The 13,448-nt window shown below is 41.7% G+C and overlaps 1 protein-coding gene across 3 annotated transcripts in view; it reads right to left on the bottom strand.

Moving 5' to 3' along the window:
• SNX30 (sorting nexin family member 30) overlaps positions 1 to 13,448 on the bottom strand; it is a 64,183-nt gene that overhangs the window by 23,236 nt on the left and 27,499 nt on the right. For all 3 annotated transcript variants that reach the window (XM_032674814.1, XM_032674817.1, XM_032674815.1), the window contains exons 4-7: positions 12,449 to 12,607; positions 9,861 to 10,056; positions 9,007 to 9,206; positions 3,313 to 3,399 (exon numbers count right to left, since the gene is read on the bottom strand). In XM_032674814.1, coding sequence (XP_032530705.1) covers positions 3,313 to 3,399; positions 9,007 to 9,206; positions 9,861 to 10,056; positions 12,449 to 12,607 — 642 coding nt within the window. The remainder of the gene's footprint in view (positions 1 to 3,312; positions 3,400 to 9,006; positions 9,207 to 9,860; positions 10,057 to 12,448; positions 12,608 to 13,448) is intronic.

Consider the following 13,448-nt stretch of genomic DNA (forward strand, 5'->3'; position numbering starts at 1 on the left):
CTGCAGCTTCCCAGAACATTATTTGCAACTCAGTAGTTGAAACAAAATTTTAAGTTAATTAACAGATTTTAAACACCTTATAAAGTGTTTAAACACTAGTGCAAAGACATCAACGCTGATGGTTTTATCTACTTTTACCAGTAGAGACACAAAATACTAGCAAGCAACTAAGAGCTGGGCAGAAAGCAGACTGGGCTTTGGGAACTTGCTACTTTCTTACCGATGTCTCTTCTCAGCTACTGGAATAGCTCAAAAACTCCACAAACCACAAAACCAAAGTGATAACTGGTTTCAACTCCAACACACTCTTCAATGGCCCATGACTGTTTTAGTGAATCCATTTCAACTTATGAGAGATGTATATGCAGGCAAGAACTGAGTATAAAAGTGTATATTCAGGAGTCTGGTCACCTTACTATATGATAAGAAGTTCTACACATATATCTAATCCTCTTCACATTGATTCTGTTCTCTTAAAAAACTAAGTGTGCCTCACATCTATAATTTTGTGTGGTCATGTACAAATGGCATGTCCACTTTAAAATTCCTCTAGAGGATCAAGTAACAAATCATTCTGAAGCAGAAAAAATCCAGCATATATTAATATAAAATAATAGCATATGGTATTTCTACTTTCCTCATTCTCTGGAAATAGATAATGTTACAAGGCTTTTTTTCCCTCTGTATACATATGGTCAACTTCAAGTTCTGCACTGCCAAATTTACTGTTCCCATAGGCTAACACACTTCAAACCCTTGAGGTAGACAGAAGAAATTAGGTCATCAGAGGTGAACTTCATCTCACCAAAAGGAAACCACACCTCTCCTTCACTCCTGTCAGAGACTGAAACAGTTAATGCCTTGCACATTCTAAGATCACTAAAAGACTTTTACAAACTGAAAAGAAGCAGCTGCTCACCCAGCAAAGCCCACTCCTCCTGAATCCTGCCAAAGGACCTTCAGATCAGACAACTGGGTGCCACTGTCCAACTATCCTGGGTGCAGATGCATACCTGAAACTACAAACTGGATTTCCAGATAAGGGAAGAGGCTAAGAAGAGGCAAATCCTGCAAGGTGGGAGAATCCCTCTTATCATGCCAGTGTCCTCCCTTCACATGATAACTCTGTGCATCCAGCCTGGGCTACGCATCTCAAATGTCAGACCATGATGGACCAGGACTGATGCTGACACAACAGGCAACTGCAACTGCCTTAGGAGATGTCAGAGACTCATGACATGTCCTGTGACACTATCAATTGTAAAACTCCCTGGCCTAGGGAGGTACAAGGTGTTCCCACCTGTGCTAGAAGTGTATAATAACTCATAACATCTCTGAGTTTGGTGGGAGGGCTTAGCCCAGCCCCAAAAGACCAAGACTCTCCCCTTCTGCAGTGGGTCACAACAACTGCATTGGTGGATTACTGCAAAATCAGCTCCAGCATGGGTCAGAAGTGGGTAAGCAGCACTTCACCACTGCACTTGCTAGAAACTGAAAGGCTGCAGACTCTGCACTAATACCGTGATGCTTCTGTTAAGCACCACATTCATTATGCTTTTGGTGTAAGCTCCAGCATTCTGAGCAGTACTTCCTGACAGACATTTACAGCAGCCCTACAAGCCTTCTGCAAGCTCTAAACAGATGATCTCAATGTGAGAATGACCTAATGACACCAGAAGAGCTTTGTGATGCCGGCCTGGGTATGTGCCCAGAGAGGCCTGGAATGCCCTCTAGTGGAAGAGATTATCAAGTAGCCATAGGCCCTCCTTTCATGATCCAAACCTAAGCTTTTTTTCCCCTGTAAGATTTCGTCTGGGGTTATTTTACATAATTTCTACCAAATTGGCAAGTACAAGGAACACAAATGCCATTCCATAATTGCAGCTCATGACCCTCTGCCCGCTTTTAGTTTCCAGCAAGTCACAGCCAGGAGACCACATCGAATGTAAGAACGGTGCTAGGCACAGCTCTGAGCTACCAGCTCCAACAGACAATGGCACTTCCTCCAGGTGCAAAGGATCTGAAAACCATGGGATAATATTTTATGAACATGCAAGGAGTTCTATATAATTTGTTCAACTTCATCTTATAAATGACACAAAACTACTGACGTTACAAAAAAGGTAGAAGGAGTTGCCAAAAAATACACTTATACTCTGGAGAGGAGATGTAGGTCTTCAAAAATTCTCAAGACAGCTATTTAAATGCTGCATTTTACACAATAATCTCACAGAGATATGAGATCCAAAGGCCTTTTAATAGGTGAGAGATTACCAAAGTTCAGCAATTCCACTTGATAAAGTCAAACACCTAAAAACCTCAACTGGCTTGCTGGATATGCTAGATTTAGTTCCCTCCATCCTAGACACAACTTGTTAGAATACCTGCTTATACAAAGCTACACTGAGGAAGTAGAGCACATACCACAGCAGCCAGCAGTGGGGCAGGCAAAAGACCAAAATACAAGAACACTGTAAAATACCTAATACACCACTATTTGATGTTCATGAGAGACGCAAGATCAGAAAAATACTAGTTTGCATTTCTATGCTCTCATCCTCTTCAGTTTCTTAGATTTAAAATATTATGTGAACCTCCTGTAAGATTACTGTACAGTAGTCCTAATACTGGGAAGTCCTCCATTAGTTATTAATACAAATGTAAGGGGAACCAAAAACCTCCAAGCAGAGGAAGGGAACAAACCCTGTTGTCATCACCATTTAAAGCTGCAGCGATTTAAGAAAAGTCTCTTGTACCCTGCTTCGTGCAGAAGCAGGTGTCAGCATAAGCATGTCAGTTCACAGCTTTGCTTCCGCATGGAGCCCAGCCAAAATCTGTCACCTAGTGACACTTGATGTGTCTGTTCAGTATTGCAGAGGCAGAGCTCCCTAGCAGAAGTGGCAAAATTTCCAGTCTTCCACAATCAAAACCAGTGTCCTAGAATAATACAGTTCCACAGTACCAGGGATAGGACCTTAACTCAGCTAGCTGACGTACTGCTAAGTCACCAGGGACTGTTCTACCACTGCTTCAGTCCCTGCTACTAAACACTCCAACCGATTACTGGCTGTTAAGGTGTTACAGAGGCACCCTGCTCTGAATTGTGGAAGATCAGAAGTTGCTAGACAAGTTATATACATTCATACCTAGGTCTTCACATCAGCTTGACAACAACAAACTTCTGTTCTGCTAGAAACTGCTTATATTGCAAAGAAGCCACCGGACCCAGAAAAAGCAAGTTCTGCTTCTCCATTCTTTTCAGGGAGTAGTGTGAGTGTAAGCTGGTTTTGTAGAGTAAGTTGGAGTGCTAACCTTTGGACGGTCTTCCTTTTTCAAGGCTACTGCTTCCAGTTTTGCTTCATACTCTGCTTGAACTTGGTCTCTCTTCTTCAACACATTCTGTGGGCAAGAGAAAAGACAGCTGTAAAAGAGATCCTCTTGATCCTTCCCCTAGCTTGCAAGAAACTCCAAAGTGATAAAGGTTAAGTGCAAATTCAGTCCAAACTCAGACTTTCAGATTTACTTTGTCCTATCTTACAGTATTTAGGGAATAGCTTTTAATAAAAAGGAGTACTTGCTCTCCAGAAGCTGGCAGGGTCAGAAAAAATTCAACATTTGGACAAGCTGTAGGCATGCAAGATAGAAGCTGCCATGAAACCACTAACATAACCCTGACTAAGTATTCATCAGTTCACCTATTATTACCATGAATAGGATATAAACAAAAGCATCAAAGCTGACAAGCTTTGATATCCTCAAGCAGCAGATAGACAACAGCACTGGCAAGATACAGGAAAACCACCACAGAAGGTATTAATTACATCTCCCTTTTCATTTACAAAGACTCTTCAGAATTCTTTACAGCAAGCTGTTACATTCTCATGTTAGAACAAAAGTAAGCTTTTATTTTAGATCAGTTTAGGGGGCTTGGTTGCTGGTTTAATTTAAAAAAAAATGAAAATTACAAAAAGCATAATTTACATGAAAAGCAATAAACTGATCAAGAGAGTTTCACAAGCAATAAACATGTTCTTGGCAGAGTACTCTCAGAATACAGAGCCAAAGACCTTGTACTACATCCACAAGAGCTCCACTAAGGTAATACCACAGTCTTACTATTTGAAAATAACCACAGGAATTGGTCTTTTTAGGAATATATTACTAAAAATAAGCAAGTTTGTGTTGGCAAGAGCAGGCAACTTACTACTTCAGTCTTCACAAAGAACTAGTATTTTTTAATTACTCATTGGTGCAAAGTTATTATTAAAAATGCTCAGAGGGAAGTCAACCAACACTCACTGCTGAGGCACCTGTAAATCTGCAATTCTCTTGCAGCTAACTTGGCCGATTCACACTTTGATTCTCACCCTGTTGCCACCCAGAAGGAATTACCCCATTAGGACGAAGTGATAAATAGTCATTTTAACAGTTTCTGACATGGCTAGTAAAGTACGACTAGCCATGTCCACTGCTGCCTCCAGAAATCTGTTTTCAAAAGAGTAGTCAGATCTCTAAGAGCCAATCTAGCCAAGATCTGTTTCCTAATTAAAGAAATACAAATCCTGTATCTACTAATCATCATCTTCCCCCTCTTCCCTCTTAAGCCAAGAAAAGGTCAACAGTGCAGTTGCTCTAGATGAGAGCCAGGAGTGTTGCAACCAACACTCTTATAAAAGCTCAATCCATGATAAATGGGAATAGCACCCCATCCACAAAGTTACTATTAGTTTAGGCAACAAAAAGAGGGCAAACCTGAAAAATCCACCTTCAATCCCTTAATCTTCCCTTTTGTCTCCACAGGGATGAATCAAGCATGCCACTGAATGAGTTTGCTTGACAAACCACAACATTCCCCTTCTTTCTGAAATCTATGCAACTATGTGGGATGGCCTTTAAGTGACTGAGGTTACCAATGCAACAAAGGTCTGAGAGATTTAACAGGTATTTCTACTTTGTACTGCCACTTGGACCCGAGTCAGCTGAACTTTCTTCTCTGAAAAAACAACCACCTCCAGCAATTGCATTCTGCCTTCAGAAGCCTGGAGTGCAAGCAGGAAGCTGAACCCGTAGCAGGAATAGCCAATGATTAGCAATCAGAGGCAAATGATTCAAAGGACAGGTGTCTTGTTTCTTCTTAAGTGTTTATGTCCATCCACTGTGGACCATTAACAATGTGCTTCTGAATACAGTTTTAAGTATCCAATACTGGCTGACCTGTAAGCGATGAGAAAACTATTGCCCTCCCTTTCACTTGTACGTTTTCCTCTGGCACCTCCAGGCAATCTCCTCTCAGTTGCAGATCAATGCACTAATGCTTTAGCAGCAGTTATGAAAAACTCTGCATCAAGTATCCCCAAACTTAACTGGCGGAAGTTTTGCATGGACTGTGCTAAGGTCTCAGAGACAAAAAAGTAAAAAAAATAAATAAATAAAAACCAAACAACAAACAAACAAAAAAAAACAAACTCGAAAGAAACCAACACCAAACAGAAAAAAACTCATCCAGCACACTTCAGTTATTTCAGGACAGAACTAAATCACTGCTCCCTGAACAAGAAAGACTTAGCTCATTTTCAGCAAGGCAGGTCCTCCTCCATTTTGTATTTAGTTGAAACATTCCACCTTGGCCCATATTTCTAAAGAGCTTCAGGAGTTTGCCATCAGTCTTCTTTCTCAAATTTCAATTCCAATCCTATTTGCACACCACATAGCTTCATACTGTGACTAGACCTCACAAGAGGATCTCTGTTCGCTGCCTGCCTTTACAGACACAGTTACCTATTAATGTAGTGCTTGCTTTAAACATGCATTAAAAGTAATGCCCAAACACACCACTGGGGATATCATCATCTGATAAGCCAGTCTAGCAGTGCTAAGCATACAGAGTTCATATAAGATTTTAATATCAGTCCTGAGCAGAGTCCATCCTCTGCACATGCCTCCCTGCGGAACACCAGTGGATGGCAAAAAATGTGGCACCACATGTTGGCTGAAAAGGGCCTCACTGCACCAGAATTCGAGATGTCCTCTTGCCATGTCATAAAATCATAGAATACCAGGTTGGAAGGAAACTCAATAATCATCTGGTCCAACCTTTCTCGGCAAAAGCACAGTCTAGACAAGACAGCTCAGCTTGATCTTGTCCAGCTGGATCTTAGAAGTGTCCAATGTTAGAGAATCCACCACTTCCCTGGGGAGATTATTCCAAAGGCTGATTGTTCTCACTGTGAAAATTCTCCTAGTGTGTGCCATCAGAATGTCCCTGGGAGTAATCAGGGACATTCCTCTTGTGAAAAGGGAGCTTCCATCATCTTCGTAGTCACTCCTTAAATACTGGAACATGGTGATAAGATCTTCCCTAAGCCTTCTTTTTTCAAGGCTGAACAAACCCAGCTCTCTCAGCCTTTCCTCACATGGTAGGCTTCCCAGGCCCTTGATCATCTTTGTAGCCTTTCTCTGGACCCTCTTCAACTAATTCACTTTTTTTTTTGTACAGCAGGGACAGAAACTGAACACAGTATGTGGCCTGAGAAGCACTGAGTACAGTGAATAATTTGGAAAAGGTCTCTCCTGTACTACCAGTACACAGTTTATCTCAAGCCTATACCACCAGCCTCTCCCCACTTTCACAAATCTTTCAAACAAACCCAGTGACAGGGCTTCCCTCAAATCAGCCAATATTTGATTCAACCAGAACTACTGGGCTTTGCTCCCGTATGTCCAGTTCTCTCAGGCTGTCCCCCTCAGGTACAACAATGCTCCTGAAGACACTGAGGTCTCTTCACCTCTAACCTAGCAGTTCTTACGCTGAGGGACATCCAGCCAGCCAGAGACTGTTCTACAGATCAGGTTCCCATACCTACACCAGGGGTACAGTGTGCAACAGAGAAAGCTATTAAGGTTGCACTGAACTCCTAGTACCTAAAGACTTGCTGTCACCAAGTACCCTGTCCAAAAGATGTGGTCTGAAAGACCAAAACAGACTTTCATTTCACAAGCAGCCCTCACAGGAGCTGATGAAGACGACTGCACTACTAGTGAAGAGGACAGCCCTTTCAGCAGAATGCCTCCTGCACTCCAAGCGTAACCTTCTTTTACAGTTACTTACTTAGTGTTAATGGATTCTCCAAAGACAGTTCAGTAGCTGCTCACTGCAGAAACAGCAACAGACTGGTACTTTCTAGCAGAAGAAAACTGTACTTCGTAGGATCTGAGAGAGTTCAGTTTTGCCATTTGAGACGGAAGGAAAATAGGAACAGTCTGTCTTGGCTAACAGTAGTTTTTATTCTTGATTTTCAAATTTTCAGACAGAGTAAAGCCAGTAGGATGCCCAAGCTGGACACTAAACAGCATAATCTTTTATGGCACTAGAAAGTCAAGTCAACAGTCTAAAATGTTTAAGCTAAAAAGCAAGAGTTTCTTCAGCTGAAGAGGTACTTTAGGCAGTTAAACAGCACTTACTACAGTCAGGCTACCTGCTGGCCTTTTAGAGCCCTTTTACAATGGCACTGTCTCCAAGCCAACATGTAACTAGACACAAATTTTTAATGCTATTTTGCCTGTGGTAAGTGGTACTTAACTGCCCAAAGTACCTCTTCAGCTAAAGAAACCCTTGCTTTCTAGCTTAAAAAAACTTCCCCTCCTACATTTGTGAAAAGCACCTTTCACATATCAGCCTGACCCTTCAGATGCCATCTTTGGTAGGCCAAGGCATTTTTAGCATCAAAAGCCAGATGTTCTGAGTTAAAAGCTTTAATTACTAGACTAGATGTGTTTATTTGTAAGCACATCCCACCCACCTCCACCTCCTACAGTCCCAACATCCTGAGACAAGGTGTCCTACAGCTCACACTGTTCCGGTAATACTTTGCTGTCAATAGACTCGTAAAGAAAATACATCTTGGTTATGCTGGGGTCAATACTATAGTGACAAAAGCAAAGAGTATACTAAGGGAATTTGTGAAAAGCCTTCTGCAAGAACACTTCAGCTACACAAGAGACATACAATTAAACACCTGAAGCTGGGAAAACAAAGGTGCAAATTATCTGTTTCAATTCTCAGTTTGAGAAGTATAGGATGAGACTAAGATTAAGAAAGAGAAGGTCTATCATATTCAGACTGTAAGTTTACAAGATCTGTAAAGGAGTGCCTATCACAGCCTTGACACAGTTGTTCCAAGTGGAAAGTCTTCAGAAGGAACTTGTCTGTTAGTACCCTATAGAGGGACAGCTAACACACATTGTACCATGGGCATATAGTGAAAGGCTCTAACGGACGAACTAAAGTCTTTGGTTTCATTTCTCAGTGCAGTTTACTCAGTAGTTCTTTCCCCTATTCAATGTGATTGATTACCAATGCTCCTTAACGTGAAGAGAATAAAACCCACATTGAAGTAAGTTTTATTATTTCTGCATAAGCAGCAAATTCTTAAGAGAGGTTAAGAGTCACAGAATACCATCTTTAAGCAGTTAGTTAGTACGCAGAACTTAACTTTACAACATCCTGTCTGGGTTTGGGGATGACAGAGGAAGCAGTGCCTGTCATTTGAACACATGGTTCTGAAAGGAGGCACCCAACTCTGCTACATACAAGTGACAGAAGCTGCTAATGCTGTCTATTCTGTAGGGCCAGGCACTGACCCTGTAGTGAAGAGCTGAGGATGACTGACTTTCTGTGACTTCAAGGAAAGATTCTAGGCAGCCACAGGATGTCTCCTATAAAGTACTAAATGCCACTCTGATGAAGGAACAGCTCTCCAACACTTTGTGTGCACCCTTGCAATACTGACCTTAGCTTGACTGAATAGCAAAGTAGATCAATAATGCTATTTATGCTATTAAACACACCTAGTTTTGTTCTGACTATGGAAATATCCTCCTACTTAATGTATTATTTACTTCCACGCTTTTCCCACAGCACTTCTCGCTGTTAAAAGAACAAACCCGCTGATATATCATGCCAGGCAAACACAATGACAACACTCTCTGCCACAGGGCTCTCTCTACCTTCATTGACTCAGCATACAATATATATTCCCTAAGCACAGGTAGGAAGTCTTCTGTCATGTCTTCACTGAGTTCTTCAAGAGCCGTGCAACAGTTTCCAATACAGGCAGATACCCCTTCCAGTGGCTCTGACAGCTCAACCTCCAGCCCTCCCCAGGTCGAATAAACAGGTCCATATTCTCGTAGTTCCACCAAGTATTCTGCAAGAAGCAGATGGAAAAATAGATTAAGAGAGTAAGAGCAACGCACAAAGATGTGCAAACACTGATACCAAACAGGAAAAATTTTACACCAAGTTTGACTAACATTAGCCCTCAGAAGGAGTCAAGACTTGTGTTGTGTTGGCACCTTAATAGACAGAGCTCTATGGCTGCATGGCTGTCAGGTTCAAGTTGCCTCCTTCTTAGCTGACCATTTCTACAGACCTCCAATACAAAGACTCTTGCACCTTTGCGGTAGTCGAAGTCAGTTTTTTAAACATATGTAAAACTTGGTTCTGTCAAGACAAGCTGTAAAGGTTATCTTTGTCTAGGAATTCCATCTGTACTCCTCCAGATGGAATGTACAGGTTTTTCCACCTTCCAAAAGTCTATCAAAAAAATAACTATAGTAAGACAGCAGGTTGGTATAAAAAGAGCAACTTGAGAAAATACTTGGAGAGTTGGGATAAGATAAGAATACTGTGTTAGGCTTTGGGCTTGTTTTAGATCTGGAAGGGGCATTAGGTTTCGCTCTGTGTCTGACATTACAGACCAGAATCATCAACGCAAATTGTCTTGATCAATGCTATTAACTGGACTGAGAGACAGAACATTCAGACTGAAGTATTATGATAGAGCACCTTGTGTCCTTACCCAACTGTTCTTTGATGATCCGCTGTGCTATTCTGTCAATGGTACCAAGCTTTAGAGAGAATGTGTCTAGATAATCCCCAATGGCTGCAAACTCCAGTGGCCGACTTCTTAATTTGTAGCCTCCTGTAACATATTTGACAGATTCCCCCATCTTTGACAGCAATGCCATTCCTTGCTTTTTGTAGGCATTAAGATCCTAGAAATTAAAAAACAAAACAGAGCATGTTTATAAATATTTCACTTCCACATTGGAAGATTAATGCAATGAAGTCAAGATCAAATCTTGTGAAGGCAAGAGATTACATATGAGACGTAGCCTTGGACAAAGGCTCACTTGTACAAGCTGTACAGCTGAGCACAGCTTCAAAACTACCCCTAGATGGAGATAAACTATCCAGGAAAATGGTATGAAGTACAATATAAATAACTAAGTAGTTCAACTTTGCACATGGCCAGACTTGCCCATGTTCCTGTAGTGCCACCAGGGAAGTAGCCATATTAACAGCTCTGGTTCCACCAAAACAGCTCATATCATTCATCCACACATACTTCTAAGCTATAGCCCACAGCACCAGTATTATGCAAATGCACCAGCTGGCTCTGATGACCTAGTACAGAGCTACATACCGCATGCCCATTCAGTAACCAGCCCCCTCACACCAGCTGTGTGGTCAGATAGGAGCAGGCAAACACTGTGCACAGAAAAAGTACAGCAAGACAGACTGCACCTCAGGCTGGGTCAGATGTAGCTACATTACCTGCACAGAAAGTCTGAGCTTCCTTGCCACCGCTTTACATATTTGCACAAACCAACATTCAGATAACCTATGCTAACAAGGCTGTTTGCCTACAATCTTCAAGGGATTTCACCTTAACAGTACATCAGAAAAAAATGGTTCTAGTAAGCAAAGACACTGTCCATTTTGCATGGACTGACTCCTTCCAGCAGGGGTCAGTATTCAACATCTCAAAACAGGAGCTGTAACTAGGTTATCCTACACAGCCTGGGGACGAGATGTGTTCAAACCAAGTAGACCTACAGAGGTCAAGAATTCAGACATGCTATTATGGACTACACTAAAAGCCTTCTTTAAAAAAAAAAAAGAGAAAATACCCACCAAAAACAAACAAACAAAACACAAAACAAAAAAAACCACATCAAAACCCAAACAAAACCAGCAGCCATCTTCAAAACATGCACTATGGTATTCTTTCCAAGTACTTAACATAAGTCAAACATAGCTCTGATTAGGAGAACCTGACATCTTAGTAGCTACTATAATTTTAACTTATGTTTGCATATAAATGCAGTAGTTCCTTGACTCTTGCTTTACATATGACCTAAGCACTATCTGCAAGCAGGCACCAGAAAAAGATCCTTGAACTCAAAATTACTCACTCACTCAAGCATTCTGGTCAGTTACTGATTCAAGCAGTGAACCTGAAAAAAAGCCTGGTTTCTCTTTTTCAACCAGGAGGTGATCTTATGACTTTCCGTAGTAACTAAAGTCTGGAGTTCTAGCACACTGAACTGACACCTCACTGTTCCAACAGAGCAAGTTCAAACACCAGAGACTGTCACAAGAACACGTGCCTTGTCCTCCCACCTCCCAGCATGCTCTGTTGTCTCTAGGCAAGCTCTGCTCAGAGCTGAGAACAAAGCCCTTGACACTCGTTTTACAGGGGTGGGAGAAGACTAAGCAGCTGAGAAAGCTGCATCATGCTTGGACAGCTGAAAAGAAGAACACAGTTATCTGACATTTAACTATCACGATGCTAAACAAATTCTGCATTTCTGGCTTATTTCAGCAGTTAAGTTCACCATGCAGGTGAAACAAAAGAGCACTGGAGATTGATTCTCACACTAACAGCAAGCAGAGCATGAGCCTGAGGTGATAATTAAACACCATATTTGAGTGAGCTAGATTAATGTGATACTGGAAAGATGTGCTTTTATACCCCTCCTCACCTATCCAGTCAAACCCAAGCATAACCGGAGGCCCTCAGTCTCATTTGAAATGCAGTTCTAAAGAAAGCCAAAGAAAATTGCACCATTGCTGCATGAGTCATGTAGAAGATGAGCATGAAATTGTTGACCGAGAACAAATGAGAATGAGGCCTCCATGCTTAGTTTTGAGGGCAGCAAGTGCAAGCAGTATAAAAAGCACAGACAAAAAAAAAAGCCAAGAAATTTGCAAGCTTTTGTGCAAGAGAGACCTCTCTTCCTCCCCGGCTTCCCTCCTCCCCAGAAAAGGATTTTGAAGTCTACAATTTTCTAAATTTTGAACATCTTTGGCATAACAAGAGTATGTTCTAGGCACACAGCTACAAAACAAGCAAGTCTGGAGAATTTGTCCATCTGCAGACCAGATTCCTCTTCCCTCCAAGCAAAGGGAATCCACTCAGTTGTCAGGGATCCGTCACACACAATATTCAGGGTTCCCAGCAACTCTCTGGTATTTTAGGGGAAGTTCTGATCTGCACATCTAGTTTTATTAATGCCTTTTTATCTTCACTTCAGAAGTGACTGCAAAGGTTCCTGTTTTTTTGTCCCTGTCAAGGACTGCGTTTGGAAGTTACTGGCTTACCTTGGCTGTGAGAAAGACGTTGAAGTGCTCATTGAAAGAAAGCACTGGGTGATCGGTTATTCTCTTCAAGAACTTGTCTAATGCTTTCCTCCTTGTCTCCACAAACTCTTCAGAAAAGCGATCAACAACACCCTTCACCACAAATTTCTCAGGAAGAGGCTGTCAGAGATAAGCAAAATGCACAAGATTCAAAAGATCAAAAACTTGCTTCTGCTATTTGGAAATAAAGCAATCAAGCACCAGTCTTAACAGGAACTGAAATGCTGTGTTTGCTAACAGGAACCAAAATGTTGCATTTGCTAACAGGAAGCATCCATCAGATGGGATGCAAGCCGTGTTCAGAATTATCTTTTAGTTGGTCTGGTTTAATGCTAGCAATTCTACTTAGTGGCTTCAGCTAAGAGTCACACCAGGGAAGCCCGTACAGTACTCACACAAAGTACTTGTAGCATAGCTTAGGTTGTTCCCCCTACTGCTATCTGTGTTCAAGATCCAGCTCTAAAGAGATGTCAGAAGAGCTACACACTATTCACAACAGCAGCGCATACACCCCCCACCACCCAATGCTAAGGCAAGGCTGCCTAGAGCAGATAAACTCAGAAAATTTGACAATTCTATTTACTCTCCCCTCTCCTTCTCTGAACAATTTAGAGCTTTTGAATAGGGCCCTCCTGTAAAAGGCTGGTAATCTTAGTGAGAGCACCACATTGAGCAGAGACAGACCAGCAGGCTTGACACAGTAAGTGTCTGAGTAGTCCAGGCTGGATCCTTTCTGAAGTACAGGCACACCTGGTCACCTCTCAGAGACAACTTTCCTGAGTATGCTTCTGTAAGTGACAAAGGTCTGACAACATATCCACTCTTGTATCTTACTACTTTAAGTCCATCCATTCTTTTCTGCAGTTCAGCTTAACATATAAGCCTGAGGCTGTCTCCAGACTTGCTAGTTATACAGTCCCTCCTGTTACACTTAAATGACAGACTTCAAAGTACCACTTCA

This window comes from Chiroxiphia lanceolata, chromosome Z (assembly GCF_009829145.1).
Source record: "Chiroxiphia lanceolata isolate bChiLan1 chromosome Z, bChiLan1.pri, whole genome shotgun sequence".
Taxonomy (NCBI): domain Eukaryota; kingdom Metazoa; phylum Chordata; class Aves; order Passeriformes; family Pipridae; genus Chiroxiphia; species Chiroxiphia lanceolata.